This window comes from Macaca nemestrina, chromosome 12 (assembly GCF_043159975.1).
Source record: "Macaca nemestrina isolate mMacNem1 chromosome 12, mMacNem.hap1, whole genome shotgun sequence".
In the NCBI taxonomy this organism is placed as follows: Eukaryota; Metazoa; Chordata; class Mammalia; order Primates; family Cercopithecidae; genus Macaca; species Macaca nemestrina.
Window position 1 is genome coordinate 28478860 of NC_092136.1, and position 15352 is coordinate 28494211.

The 15352-nt window shown below is 36.2% G+C and overlaps 1 protein-coding gene across 1 annotated transcript in view; it reads right to left on the minus strand.

The window, feature by feature from the left end:
• Positions 1 to 3466: 3466 nt before the first annotated feature.
• Positions 3467 to 15352, minus strand: part of LOC105471577 (succinyl-CoA:3-ketoacid coenzyme A transferase 1, mitochondrial-like) — a 148841-nt gene continuing 136955 nt past the window's right edge. The window contains exon 3 of the mRNA XM_011724127.3: positions 3467 to 3923. Within this exon, the coding sequence (XP_011722429.2) occupies positions 3895 to 3923 (29 nt within the window). The 3' untranslated portion in view covers positions 3467 to 3894. The remainder of the gene's footprint in view (positions 3924 to 15352) is intronic.

Sequence of the window (15352 nt, forward strand, 5' to 3'; positions counted from 1 at the left end):
GATGCATACCTGATATGGTTTGGACCTGTGCCCTCACTTAAATCTCATGTCAAATTGTAATCCTCAATGTTGAAAGTGGGGCCTGGTAGAAGGTGACTCGATCATGGGGGTATATTTCCCTCTGGATGCTATTCTCATGATAGAGTTCCCATGAGATCTGGCTGTTGAAAAGTGTATAGCACCTCCCTCCTCCCTTCTTTCTCCTGCTCTGGCCATGTAAGATGTTCCTGCTTCCCCTTCACCTTCCACCATGATTGAAAATTTCCTGAGGCCTTCCTAGAAGCCATCATGCTTCCTGTATATCCTGCAGATCCATGAGCCAATTGAACCTCTTTTCTTTATAAACTACCTAGTCTGAGGTATTTATTTATAGCAATGCAATAACGAAATAATACAGAAAACTGGTACCAAGAAGTAGGACATTGCTATAAAGATACCTGAAAATGTGGAAGTGACTTTGGAACTTGGTAGTGGGCAAAGGTTGGAAATGTGTGGTGGCTCAGAAGAGAGAAAGATGAAGGAAAATTTGGAACTTCCCAGAGACTTCTTAAATTATCGTGACCAAAATGATGATAGTGATATGAACAATGAAGTCCAGATAGAGGAGGTCTCATATGGAAATGAGAAACTTATTGGAAACTGGAGCAAAGGTCACTTTTGTTCCTTAGCAAAGCAACTGGCAGCACAGTGCCCCTGCTATAAAGGTCTATAGAACTTTGAACTCGAGAATGATGACTTAGAGTATCTAGCAAAATAAATATCTAAGCAGCAAAGCATTCAAGATTTAGCCTGACTGGGCCGGGCACAGTGTCTCATGCCTGTAATTCCAGCACTTTGGGAGGCCGAGGTGGGTAGATCACAAGGTCGGGAGATCGAGACCATCCTGGCTAACACAGTGAAATCCTGTCTCTACTAAAAATACAAACAAATTAGCCAGGTGTGGTGGTGGGCACCTCTAGTCCCAGCTACTCGGAAGGCTGAGTCAGAAGAATGGGGTGAACCAGGGAGGCAGAGCTTGCAGTGACCCAAGATGGCACCACTGCACTCCAGCCTGGGCAACACAGCGAGACTCAGTCTCAAAAAAAAAAAAAAATTTAGCTATCCTGGCTGTTTCTGATAACCTACTTTATATGTGTGAGGAAAGAAATAATCTGAAACTGGAACTTATATTTAAAAGGGGAACAGAAAAATGTGCAGTCCAGCAATGTGGTAAAAAGAAAAACCCATTCTTGGGGAGGCATTCAAGCAGGCTGCAGAAGTTTGCATAACTGAATGGAAGGCAACTGCTAATAGCTAAGACAATGGGAAAAATGCCTTGAAGGTATGTCAGAGACCTTTGAGACAGCCCCTCCAATCACAGGCCTTGGGGCCTAGGAGGAAAGAATGGTTTCCTGGGCAAGGCTCAGGGTCCCACTGTCCTGCACCTCAGTCAGAACACTGCTCCCTGCATCCTAGCTGTTCCAGCTCCAGCAGTGGCTAAAAGCGTCCCAGATACAGCTCAGTCTGCTGCTTTAGAGGGTGCAAGCCATAGGTCTTGGTGGCTTCCACTTGGTATTAAGCCTGAGAGTGCGCAGAGTGCAAGGACTGAGGCTTGGGAGTCTTTGCCTAGATTTCAGAGAACGTATGAAAAAGCCTAGATATCTAGGCACAAACCTGCTGCAGGAGTGGAGCCCTCACAGATAAACTCTACTAGGGCAATACAGAGGAGAAACGTGGGGTTTGAACCCCCACAGATTGTCCCCACTGGGACACTCCCTAGTGGAGCTTTGAGAAGAGGGTCACTGTCCTCCAGACTCCAGAACAGTAGATCCACCAACAGTTTGCACCATGTGCCTGCAAAAAGTCACAAGCACTCAATGCCAGCATTTGAAAGCAGCCTTGGAGACCAAGCCCTGCAGAACCACAGGGATGGAGCTGCCCAAGGCCTTGGAGCCCACCCATTGCATCACTGTGCCCTGGATGTAGGACCATGAGGTCAAAGGAAATTATTTTTGGAGCTTTAAGGTTTAATGACTACCTTGCTGGGTTTTAGACTTGCATGGGGCCTGTAATCCCTTTCTTTTGGCTGATTGCTGTCTTTTGAAATGGAAATATTTACCCAGCACCTGTACCCTTATTTTATCTTGGGAGTAACTAACTTGTTTTTTATTTTATAGGCTTATAGGCAGGAGGCACTAGTCTTGTCTCAGACAGGACTTTGGACTGTGGACTTTTGAGTTAATGCTGGAATAAGTTAAGTCTTTTGGGGACTATTGGGAAGGCATGATTGAATTTTGCAATTGTGAGAAGGGCGTGAGAATTTTGAGGCACTGGGGCAGAATTATATGGTTTAGATCTGTGTTCCATCCTAAATCTCATGTCAAATTGTAATCCCCAGTGTTGGAGATGGGGCCTGGTAGTAGGTCATTAGATCTTGGGGGCAAATTTCCCTCTGGGTGCTCTTCTCATGATAGAATTCTCATGAGATCTGATTGTCTGAAAATGTGTAGCACCTCCCGCAACTCTTCTCCTCCTCCTGATTGGGCCAAGTAAGATGTGCCTGCTTCCCCTTAGTCTTCTACCATGATTGAACATTTCCTAAGGCCTACCTATAAGCCATAATGCTTCCTGTACAGCCTGCGGAACCATTAGCCAATTAAACCTCTTTTCCTTATAAATTACCTAGACTCAGGTATTTCTTTATAGCAAGGCAAGAGCAGACTAGTATCTATACAAATCCATCATTTCCTCACCACACTCATATCTCCTGAAAGACAGCCTTGACTATATTCTGATCACAACCTTTCATACTGAAAGTATCCTCACAAGAATCCAATAAATAATAATAACCAGGCTAGGTCTATGGTATTTTACTCTCAATTTTCCTTTCAGAATTCTACATGCTTAATATTTTAAGCACAATATCTTTACTAGCATCCTATAGTAGCAAATAATAGAAACACTCTTTTGAGTCCTAACTATGTGTTAGATCCAATAAATTAGGTACCATTATTATCCCCATTTTATAGACAAGGAAACTGAAGCTTAGAGAGGTTAAATTACTGGATCAAGTACACATTCCTATGAAGTTGCAGAGCCAGGCTTCAGAACAAATCTTGTCTGAACTCAACAGCTGCTCATAACTGCTACTCATTATGAGTGGGCACTGCCTTTAATATGCCTCTCCAGTTTTCATAAGGAGGTCTTGTCCCTAAATACTACAGTACCAAATTCTTAGAACACAATGGTCTCAGCAAACTAACACCGGCTCTCAAACTGAGACAAACCTCCACTTAACTACTACTGACAATCACAATAATATTTTGGGTTTCTATTGCTCTGACTTACTTATTTTATTTTTATATTTACTCAGAAATCAGGCCAGGATATGCACACTGTTTTGTAACCTATTGCTATATAACAAATCACCCAGAATTTGGTGGCTTAAAATAAAAACAATCATGTTTTTGTCTCACAACTTTATACTTTGGGCAGAGTTTAGCAGGGTAGGCTCATCTCAATCCCATGAGGCATCAGCAGCCCAGCTGGTCTGGAGAATACATTTCCAAGATGGCTCACTTACATGGCTGTCAAGTTGGTGGGAGTTGTCGGCTGGGAGTTCATGTGGAGCTGTTGGCCAGGGTCCACTCCCTGGGGCTGGTTGGGCTTCCTTACAGTATTATGGCTGGGTTTCAAGAGCCAAGTGTTCCAAAAGACCCAGATGGAGGCTGTAAGAGTCCTTAAGAACCAGTCTTAGAAGTTCCAGAATATTCCTCTGCAGCATTTTATAATCAAGCAAATCTCCAAGGTGAACTTAGATTCAAGGGAAAGAGAAACACCATCTTTCAACAGTAGGATAAGCAAAAGTCTGTGCTCCTCATTAATCCACTGTAGATGCTATTGATTGAGTTTCTTCTAAAGATTCAATGTCCTAAAGAGTAAAACTGTAAAAAGAGTAAAATATGAATCATAGAGGAAAGCAGAAATCATAATCATATTCCAGCTTACTTGTTTTCCTGGAAAGTTTAAGAACAGTATCAAAATATATATGTCTATTCCTAAGTTCTATTCCTAAATATTTTTCAACCTGAAGGATAGTGACTAATTCATGGAAGAACCCAGAACTAAGAAAAATTAAAAGTTCCAGGGTCTCATCAGACATCACTAAAAAACAGATTTTCTACCATTACTGAAATATTTATTGCCTGATTTCCAATTTCTAAATTGTTCTATGAAGAACTTTAACCAGAATGATTTTGTTTCTCATCTGCATAATATTTTTCTATTCATTTATAGTTTTTTCCAAAATATTAGAGAAAAGTAAAAAGAAAAATGAAGCCCCAAAATTGAAGGTGCCATTTTAATTGCCTAAATTGAAGAGACTGAACCAGGTAATTAAAAGATTCTCTGAACTCTTGTTTTCTTACAATTTCAATTAACTACTGCAGAATTACCAAAAATTTTCACCAGATACAAGCAGCATTAGAAGGAATATGTTATGCCCTCACAACAGGGTTAGGTTGATACCCTGGGCTGCTAATACCATCTATCTGTTTTGCTAGTAAATGTATATGGTTTATAAAGTTTATACATAGTCAAAGATCTACTGGGTTTTCTTTTAATAAATATGTGAGATATTAAAGGGGAGATCATTATCTTAAAGTTCTCTTCTGATATGGAAAGAAAAGAATATGGCTTCTTATTCTTTAACTTTACCAAGTCAAAGAACACAAGACTTTTTGCCATGTGTAGCTTTTGCAGTTTCTAGAGGAAGAGTCTGTTCAGTGACAGCTTTTTAATGGAAGAAAGAAAGCATTTTTCCAAGGGTGAAATCAACAAGACCTGTCTAGGAGATCTAAAGTCATCTGAGAGACATTTCACATGTCCTTCACTCTCTGAAATTGTTAGGAGTTAAAAGTCACAGACCTTTTTTTCTCATTTATTATTGATGTAACTTTTTTATACAGAAGAATTTTAAAATGTATCTACTGGCAATTATACCAACTAACAGCCAAGAAGGGGGAAACTTGTAACATTTTGCAGCTTATCTTATTTAAAAAGCAGTAATCCCAACACTTTGGGAGTCCAAGGTGGGCGGATCATGAGGTCAAGAGGTTGAGACCATCCTGGCCAACATGGTGAAACCACATCTCTACTAAAAGTACAAAAATTAGCTGGATGTAGTGGCCGGCACCTGTAGTCCCAGCTACTTGGGAGGCTGAAGCAGGGGAATTGCTGGAACCCAGGAGGCGGAGGCTGCAGTGAGCCGAGATTGCACCAATACACTCCAGGCTGGCAACAGAGCAAGAGTCTGTCTCCAGGGAAAAAAAAAAAAAAAAAAGAATATTTATTGAGAAAATTCTAAAATTCTAACTGTGATAAATGGGTCATGGTTTTAAAACAGACAAAATGTAACAAAAAGAAATGGAAGGATGAGGAAGCTGTAAAATTAATAAAATGGGGAAGATTGTGGTCTAGTATTGCAAACTGGGTTGTTTGAACTATAAAGAAATACAAGGAAATAACTACTAAAAACGTAATGGTCATTTGGGGAAGAGGAAGGGCACATGAAGGGAGTTCTAGGGTGACTGACAGAGTGCCATTTCTTGATCCGGTTGGTGATTTAAAGTGTGTTGGCCTTTTATTTTATTAAGTTACATATTTTTTAATATGACTTTTTAAATCATTGTTATTTTACAATAAAAGGGATAATAAATCATTGAAAAATTATACAGTTTTACTTTTTAAAGTATAAGTAACTCAATTCTTTTTAATTTAGTAATTAAATTTGAACTGAATAAAAAAATGGCTCATATCAAAAATTCTAAGATGCCACTAGTACAACAAAGTTAAACGGAAATGTATGACCTTCAATAATTATTCTAGAGAAGAGAAAAAGTTAAACATTCATGAGTGAAATTTCCATATTAAAAAGTTAAGAAATCTCCAAAGAATGAAGTAGAAAAAGTAATAAAACCAGAAATAATTTAAATTTAAAAAACCATACATAATAGAGAAAAACCAAACTGTCAAGACTAATTAAGACTAAAAGAAAACTAAGCAACAGTGAAAATTAACAGGGAACCTAACTATACATACAGCAGATATTGAGATTAAATTATATTACATACAACTTTATGCAAAAACCCTGAAAACATATACAAAATGGTAAATTCTTAGAAAAAAATACTACATACTAAAATTGATTCAAGAATAAATCAAATATTTAAATAGTCCCATATATATTAAAGAAATTTAGTTTCCTATAAAAAAATCTTTTCACAAAGGAAACTCCAGGCTCAGAGATTTTTACATGATAGTTCTACCAAATATTCAAGGATGATTCTAATTTTACATAAACTCTTCCAGAAAATAAAATTAACAATGCTTGAATCATTTTATAAACTACATATAGTCTTGACACCAAACTCAATAATACATTAGAAGAAATGAAAAATTTAGTCAATCTCACTCATAAATGTAGATGCAATAAATATGAAAATATTAACAAGCCAAACTGAGCAATGTAAATTAAAAAGTAAAGCATCATGACCAACTTAATTTTATTCCAGAAACGTAAGGTGGATACAATGCTGGAAATATTTTCACATGCTTTACCACAATAGAAAATTTAGGGAGAAAAATCATGTAATGTTCTCAATACATGTGTAGAAAAATCATTAAATAAAACTAAAAAATCCATTCATACAAAGAAAAACCATTAAGGAACTTAAAATTGATTCTGTAGAAAGCAACATGATGAAATGTAATAAAACATTATCTTGTATTGTGAAAATACAAGAATATTCACTATCACCTCTCTTATGTGCCCTTCCTGTGTGCCATGTAATGCAATTAGGGGAAATGGATAAAAAAAAGATGTAAAGATTTTAAAATAAGCAAATCTCCATTATTCCCAGGTGAAATATTCACACAAATATATCAAGCATCTTCAATGTGTGTGAATGCGTGTGTGAATGCATATGTGTACACAGAGACTAGGAAGATTTCTTGGCATAAGATTAAAAGTTAAAATTCAATTGAATTTCCACATATCTGTGAAACAAAAACAAGTAGACAACCTACAAATAAAGAAACACTAAATTTAACAGCAAGAAAAAAACACAAAAATTACCTAGGAATCAATTAGAAATGTATTCTAAGAATCTGTTCATCAGAAAACACCAAAAAGAGAGTGGAAAGAAAAGTCACACTTTGAAAGAAAATATCTGCAACATATATAATAACTACATTTTTAAAAAAGGATTAGTATCAAGAATATATAAAGAACTCCAATTAATCAATAAGAAAACAACTTTAATAGGAAAAGGGGCAAAGACATAAACAGCCATTTTCTAGATGAGAAATCAAGCACGGCCAATCAATTGTATGAAAAGACATGTAACCTCATCAGCACTTGGAAAAATAGAAAATAAAGACACAATAATATGCAATTTCATACTCTCAAGATTGGCAAATACTGATCAGCCCAATACCAATTTTGTGAAGAATGTGGGACAACAAAAGCTTTCACACATACCTAGTGAGAACACAAATAATTTGTCAATACACTTAAAGATGCTAATCCTTGAGTTCTCCATTCCTTGTTTTCCTCATCTGAAAATGGAGCTAATAATATTTACCTCACAGGGTGGTTTTAAAGATTTAAATGAGATATACATGTGAATTGTTATAACTCTTATGATACATATAAGCCCTCAATAAATGTTAATTGGTGCTGTTATTAATATTATTGAATAGGCATACATCTCTTTAGTGTAGTATAATTTTAAAACCATGGATACTAGAGTGAAAGGCATAGCTTTCTGAAACTGTAACCACACCTAAAGGAAAGGAGAAACGTTGTTGTATTGGAGACTAGAGAAGCAGAGCCCAGGGCAATAGTGAAGCAGGAAGATGAGGCAGTAGCTTTTCTCATGGAGGAGAGGCCAAGCAATGAAAAGTGGGTATGCTCAGAAAAGAGATGTGTGTAACCACCTCTACAGAAGGCAACCAAATGAAAAATTTCTCTGAGAGTTTGAAATATATCGGTTGGTGTACAAATTGGTGCACACTTTTGCACCAACCTAATATAAAATTGCAAGCAGTGAAATAAGCCAACTTAAGTTTATCTTCCAGCAAAGAGGAAGAAAGAATAAGCAAAAGAAACAAAGCAAGCAATAAGAAAAACCTAGAGAACAAACAGCTCAGTGAGGGGTGTGTCAGATTAAAGAGGGCTTCAAATTCTTTGACCTTCCTCCCTCAGTGAGGGAGGGGGTGTCCATGCCCCTTCCCTTGAATCCAGGCTGGCAAGCAAGTGCTTTGAACAACTGCATATGGTGGCTGTGGTGCTTTGCCAGTTCTGGGCCTATTTTTTGAAAGAACTGGGAGTTTCTCCTTTCTTCCCCTTGGAGCTCCAGTGTGCCGGGAAAAAGTCCAAGCTACTTTGCTGGAGACAGAGGCTATGAGGAGAATCACCAAGGCGTTCGATATGTGGGTGAAAAGGCCATCTTGGATGTCCAGCTCGGACAAGCTGTAAAGATGATTCCAGCCCCAGCTCTTCTCTGACCATATTCCATGAGAGATCATAAGCAAGAGTCACTCAGCTTAGTCCGTCCAACCACAGAACCATGACAAATAATAAATTATTCTTTAAAACTCTAAATTTTTGAGCATAGTTTCTTACACAGCAATAGATAAACAGAGCAAAGTACAGACTTGCAATGGTTTTACTTACAATTTTTTGACTTGACAATGGTGTGAAAGCTATATAAGCAATTCAGTAGAAACCTTATTTTGAATGCCCATGCAACCATTCTGTTTTTCACTTTCAGTACGGTATTAAATTTGTGTTAGATAATTTTGCCCAACTGTGGGCTAAAGTAAGTGTTCTGAGTTAAGGCAGGCTAGGCTAAGCTATAAAGTTCAGTAGGTTAGTTGTATTAAATGACTAAAATGATATTTTCAACTTACAGTGAAAATCAAGACATAATTCCATCATGAGTTGAGGAGCATCTGTTTGTGGAGAGGAGAAAGAGGATATTCTGTTGAGGGGAAACACAATGTGAAGATGCAGCCTAACCTTGCCTAAAGGTCGCAGGGAGGTCATCTGGGGCCCATAACTCTCTTTGAGCTTCTCAAAACTGTGGGATTCTAGTCTTAGATGCTTTGAGTCGATTTCCTTTATTGCACAAGGTGGACAAAGGATCCAACCAACCAGCTGTCCACAAGAGGATGTGTTCACTAACAGTGGAAGTATTTTTCCTGGTCTCATGAAAAATGAGGCGAAAATTATTTGGAGATTTTTTTTTCCTGATATTTCTCTATAAAAGTCTATTGTGCTCCTGCAAATACACTCATTAAAGTCTCGGAATTCAATTTACATAATTGAGGCAGTTCAGTTAATTTTAGGAAAATTACAACTTTGTGAAAAATAACTGTTTTATAGTAATTACGGCAAAGATGTTCTGCTTTGTGTCAGGCACAATGAAATCGGTAGGTTTAAAAATTAAGAACAAGTGCCTCTAAGCTCTCAATGTCATTTTAAAAGTGAGAGGGAGCTGTTAAGAAACAGCTTTTCATGTTAATCACAGAACTTGGGAACATTCTGTGTTAAGATATATGATTTCAAACCTTGTTAAAAGAAATATTGAAATAGGGAAATTGATTTTTTTTTCCCGGAAACTTTGCCTGTCACACTCCAAGATAAGTTACTGTTATGTGTGTCCATTAAATAAGTATATTATATGAAAAGTCACAGCCTAGAAAAAAAAAGTTCAGACAGAATTGACTTCATCTAGGATTTATACAATCTCTTAATTCAAGGTATCAAGGTTAACTGAGTTGATTCTCTTTCATGTGTAATTCAACCAGTTATGGAATAGGTAGTGTATGGAGTAGGCACAAGTTATAGCTGCTTTTGGGAAATTGTATTGGTCACAACAGACACGGATTCTTGGAAAAAATATATTCATGAAAAGAGTAAATAAATGTACCACTGTTATGTACGCTAAATGTCTGCTATATTAGCATATGATATTTGGTAGAGGAAATCAGTGAGAGACTGAAATACTCTTTTAAGTGACAGAAAACATTTAGTCCAGAGGTTCTCAAACTGTTTCCAAAACTGTCTTTCTCCTACTGAGATGTCTGGGGATGGGAAAGATGGAAAGAAAGGCTGAGTAGACATCTCTTCCAGCTCTACCCAAATCTCTCACCCTATCAATTACAACTGCTCTGTTTTTATGTGTTTTCTGTACTGAGATGATCATAAGATTTCCTTTGAAAAAGTAACTAACTCAGAGCCTACGTAAACTGTTTTAGGTGTGTTTTCCCCAGAAACTGACCCAAAAGTAACTCCTAGAAAGCAACAGCAAGGAAGTGGCCAAAGTAAGAGGACGAAGGGAAGAAAACCAAGACAAGACCATATGATAATCCCTTTTAAAAGCAAAGCCACAAACTTTTCCGTACAGTTTTTCAATGTTCTGTTATTTAAGTAGATCATTTCTAGTATAAGCATTTGAAGAAAAATAATTATCTAGGAAGGAGAGTGAAAGTAAATAAGTTAGCATTTTGTGCAACTGGGGCTCCGTCTTACTGGGGACCCCGAGGAGATTAACAGCTTTGCATGTTAATCACAGAACTTCGGAACATTCTGTGTTAAGATATGATTTCAAACTTTGTTAAAAGAAATACTGAAATAGGGAAATTGATGTTTTTCCCCAGAAAATGTGCCTGTCACACTCCAAGATAAGTTAATGATATGTGTGTCCATTAAGTAAGTATTATATGAACCCAGAGAACACATATCTGGGTGATTTCCTTTATAGGGGTAAAGAAGCTGGAATATTTATTCACCAACTTTCTTTCATCATGGATTGAAGGCCGCTCCTAGGGACATTAATTTCCAACAGATTCTGGCTTGTGAATGTCCACAGGCTAAGATTTTACCTTTTTATTTTCAACTCCCTTTGTCATATCCTAATGAGCATCCACCCACATGGGTTCATTAAAAAAGAAAAAAAGATAGTCATTACCTAGAAGAAATGCTCAATACCCTTAATGATACAACAGTTCACAAGGAAGGATTTTAAGGGTTAAAAGGTTCCACCTATTTTATGTGGTCTCCTGTTAAAAAATTAAAACTGAGCAGAAGAAAATAAAGAAGAAAAGGAAATAATAAATGTAGTGGTTCTCTCTTCCATGGTTTAAAATTCTAATGTATTTTCAGAAAACTGAAATATTCTATTTTTGTTTAAATATATTAATAGACACAACCAGTTAGAAGTCATTAGGGTCTACACATTTTTAACACCTGGATATTTGGGACCACATAGCTGATTAAATTATATCGTGTCATAATTAAGATGGTTGGTATGATATGTAGGCAAATGTTTGGTTTTAAAAGTTTGATAAATATCTGGGGGTTACTCATTATCTTTTTATTTAGTTTTTATTCAAGAGAGTAATCCCGTTTGATTTATTTGATGGTAATTAAAATAGATTGTTTATATCTATACTGAAATCTAGTGCATTTTTCAGATTAATTCAACAAGAAAGGTGAGACAGAAGGAGCTACTAAACTACCCAAATAATTGCTTTTTGTTTACATATTTCATACGCATAGATATAGACACATTTTGTGTTGACAATCTTATGGGTAGTGATAAAGTGGTCAACTTTGTCCTAAACTAAAACACTTATGTATTTCTAACTCCCTGTTATAATTTGGTTGTTTTTCAGAAAACCGTGCCAATAGATATTCTAAGTTTGAAACTTGCCAAGGTACAAGGGCATTTAAACATTTTTCTAAGTTCACTCTCTCATTTATGAGACAAAGCAAGCTCCAAGTCTGATTAAGAGGGTTAAGCAGTTGATATTACTATAGAATCCACTATTCCAGTGGAATGACCTGAGTCAGACTTAGAGGAAAATTGTATAAACTCTTACCACAGATATTACCATTCAAACTCAACTCTGCTACATTTTAAATCTTAGAAATTCTCATAGAATTATACAAGTTCTCAGAATTTTAAATGTGACAGAGAAAGAGATCAAAAAGTCACCAAACCATGTTGCCAAGTAAGGACATACATACATTAAAAAATGAAATTATCGTTGCCATCATCTTAAAAAAGAAAGGTCATTTTAGCACCAATAAAGTAGTAAGGACAATCTCAAAATGATTAATTACTATCTCGTGAAAGAATAGTTAAAAGAATTTAGCCAGAAATGATAAGCCTCCAAATGAAAAACTTTGGGTGTAGAGGAAACATTTGATTTAATTTTGCAGATTATTTTTCCCTTAAATATAGCATTTGTCATTCCTATGAAGTTTTTATGGTACATTTAGGAGTACTAGGCTTATTTTATATCTATTTGGTTAAGCTGCTCTAAGTTGAATTTGCTGATAACTAAAGTTAAACATAATTCCAAGTGATGTATAATATCCTTTTCACTTGACGGCAATGAATTTTAATTCTATGATATGCTTATTTAGAAACATAATTATAAAAACTAAACTGTAATAGAACTGAAGAGACTTAGTTTTAAGAAAATATGTCTGTATATTTCTATCTTCTCTGAACCCCCTATTTGCTTCTCTGAGCAAAATGGTGATGATAACAGTACTTCTATAATACAAATTTTGCAAAGATTAGATAAGATGATACATGCAAATCATTTAGCGCAGTGTTTAAAATGTTCAGTAAGATAGCCTTAATTATTACTATTATTGTTACTACTAACCATCATTATTACAAAAGAATAATTATTGGAGAAGACTGAGCATTACATAACACTGGTTTTTACCCACTTATAAGTATCCCTCAATGATAAATAATTAATACTCTCCTTGATAAAAATAGTTTACAAATACTATCTTACAAAAATATAGACACTCAGCATCCCTTAATCTCATAAAATTCACACTTTTCTATTATTTCACATTTTATGTAATGAGATGCCTAGGCTGACCCAAATTTTAGGAAGTCAACAAGAATGTGAAATAGTAGGCAAAATTTTATCTGATGGTTCATTTAGGTGAGGAGAGACGGTACATGATTGGAGGGTTTTGACCCTCAAAAAGGAGAACTTCTAATCACATCCCACTCTGTGATTTTTATAGTTGAAGAAATGGGACAAAAGAAGTGGAGTGATGTGCTCAAGAGCACACACATAGCTAAGGATAAAACTGCAACTGGAAGTAATGTCCTTGTTGCTGTTCTTGGTGACCTGGGCAGAGCTTCTGGTGACAATATAGAAAGGATGGTTGAGAAGTATGGCAGATCCCAACAGAGATGGACCTCGTCAAAGTTTCCAGGCAGCACAGTGGTTCAGTGTCCATATCCAGGAGTGGTAAATGCTAGTTCATATTTCAATTCCACCACTCATTTATTGACTAAATTTAGGCATGTTACTTAACTTTTATGAGCTCTGGTTGCATCATATATAATATGGATATAAGGAATTGCTTATAGTCAGGGTTCATTAAGGATTAAATGAGATAAAATGTATAAAGAAACTGGAACAATGCCTGGTGAATAATAAACAGACATTATTATTGTGGTTGCTTTATCCTATCTTCCTTTTTTTATAAAGTCCCCTTTGTCCCAGCCTGCCTAAATCCTCCATTTCTTTCTATTCTTTCCTCCTATTAACATTTAATTTGGGGATATAATTGAATGAGCATTTGCGCAACAGTGTTTACGTGACTGATGACTTCTCCTTAAAGATTTCCTTTTAACTCATAAGCAGAGCCCAAGCCACAGCATGAAGTCTAGTGATTGAACTTCAGCCTCAGCAATTGGATGAGAGAGAAATTCATATCTTTATTTTGCAATGGAAGAGGGGAATTTCTAAGCTTCCCTTCCCCAAATCACACTGGTAGGTGGATACTTCTCCCACTACTTGTTATGTGATTGTCTACCCAGGGACAAGTGAAAAGAAGCAAAAACTATCCCTGGCCAAAGAGGCCTTTCCAGGAAAGCAGGAAGCATCTGAGCTAGGTTGATGAAGTCCAAGTAACAGCAGATGTGACTTACATACCTGAATTCTCCTTAGCTTGAATGATTCATTACCACCATAAAACAACCATGCCCTTAGTCAATGCTGTATACTGTAGCTATTTTGTTACTGGAAAATATTACCATCTCAAAGAAATACCAGATGATTTGTTCTCCATATGCTTGACATCGCTGCCCAGTTTATCTCCAGACTGAGATCTCTGTGGTTTTATATTTCCAGCTATATTTATTTTAAGCTTTTTGGAAAATGAATTTTATCTGCTATTCATAATTCAAATATAACTGGTAGTCTTGGAATAAGAAGTGAAAAACTCATTTTTACCCCCTCCCTGGCGTCTGCGTGTATCTGATATATAGATATTCCTTACCTGGTAATTCAATTAACAATACACAAAAGCCACATGAATTATATAGTAGTTCCTAAAAATGAATTAGCAGATTATCAGCTCCTTTTTGCAAAAATCCTTATCATATATGCAATGTGTTCTTACTTAGGTTAATCCTTCTCAATTCATGGGGCACAAGGTGGTACATATATGGCTTTAGGCCTCTTTACATAGCTTACCTATTGCTGATGCTTTTTCAATATAAGTAAAGCCTGCAGATAAGTGACAGAGGAAAGAGATAGGAGTCGCTGAGAACTCATTCTAGATAAAGTACGAACACAACTAAAGTGCTATAGTTAGATACAAATACTCATGTTTACCCCTCAAGCATTAAACTGTTTGATTTTGTGTCTATCCAGGGTTGATTAGTGTTAAGAGATTTATTCAAGGATAATTTAATTGCCAGCTTCAAATGGCTGGATTACCTACACTAGTATTACAGTGCTGTCCCCATGAAAAAAAATGAGCCTTATCTTCCTCCTCAGGGTAGCAAAGTTCAAAAATTACTGGGAAGAGGAAGACACAACATTGGCATCATGTTTTCTACCTTTAAAAGAGAGATTGTGTATTGCACTGCTCTTGGAACTATTAAAATGAATATCTGCTGCTTATCATTTTTTAATGAATCAAATATATTCGGTATTTTAAATAGTAGGCACATTTGCATAGTGATTCATCAGACAGCTAATATACATGAGAACTGATTTTCTCATTAAAGCATTGTCATTAGAAAAAGGAAAGTATGGTATTTTAAATGGTCTATTGTCTAGCAATCTCATAACCAGATATGATCATGGATACTCACAGCTCTCAACTCCAAGTCACTGCAAGATGCCAATGTCTTTTAAAATGTAAAGGGTAACCAGTACTTTACAAGGTTTAACAAGAAAATGAAAATAACTGGTGGGCATTCCCTCGATTTCCATACACTTGACCTCAATCTAACGAAAATCTCTTGCAGAA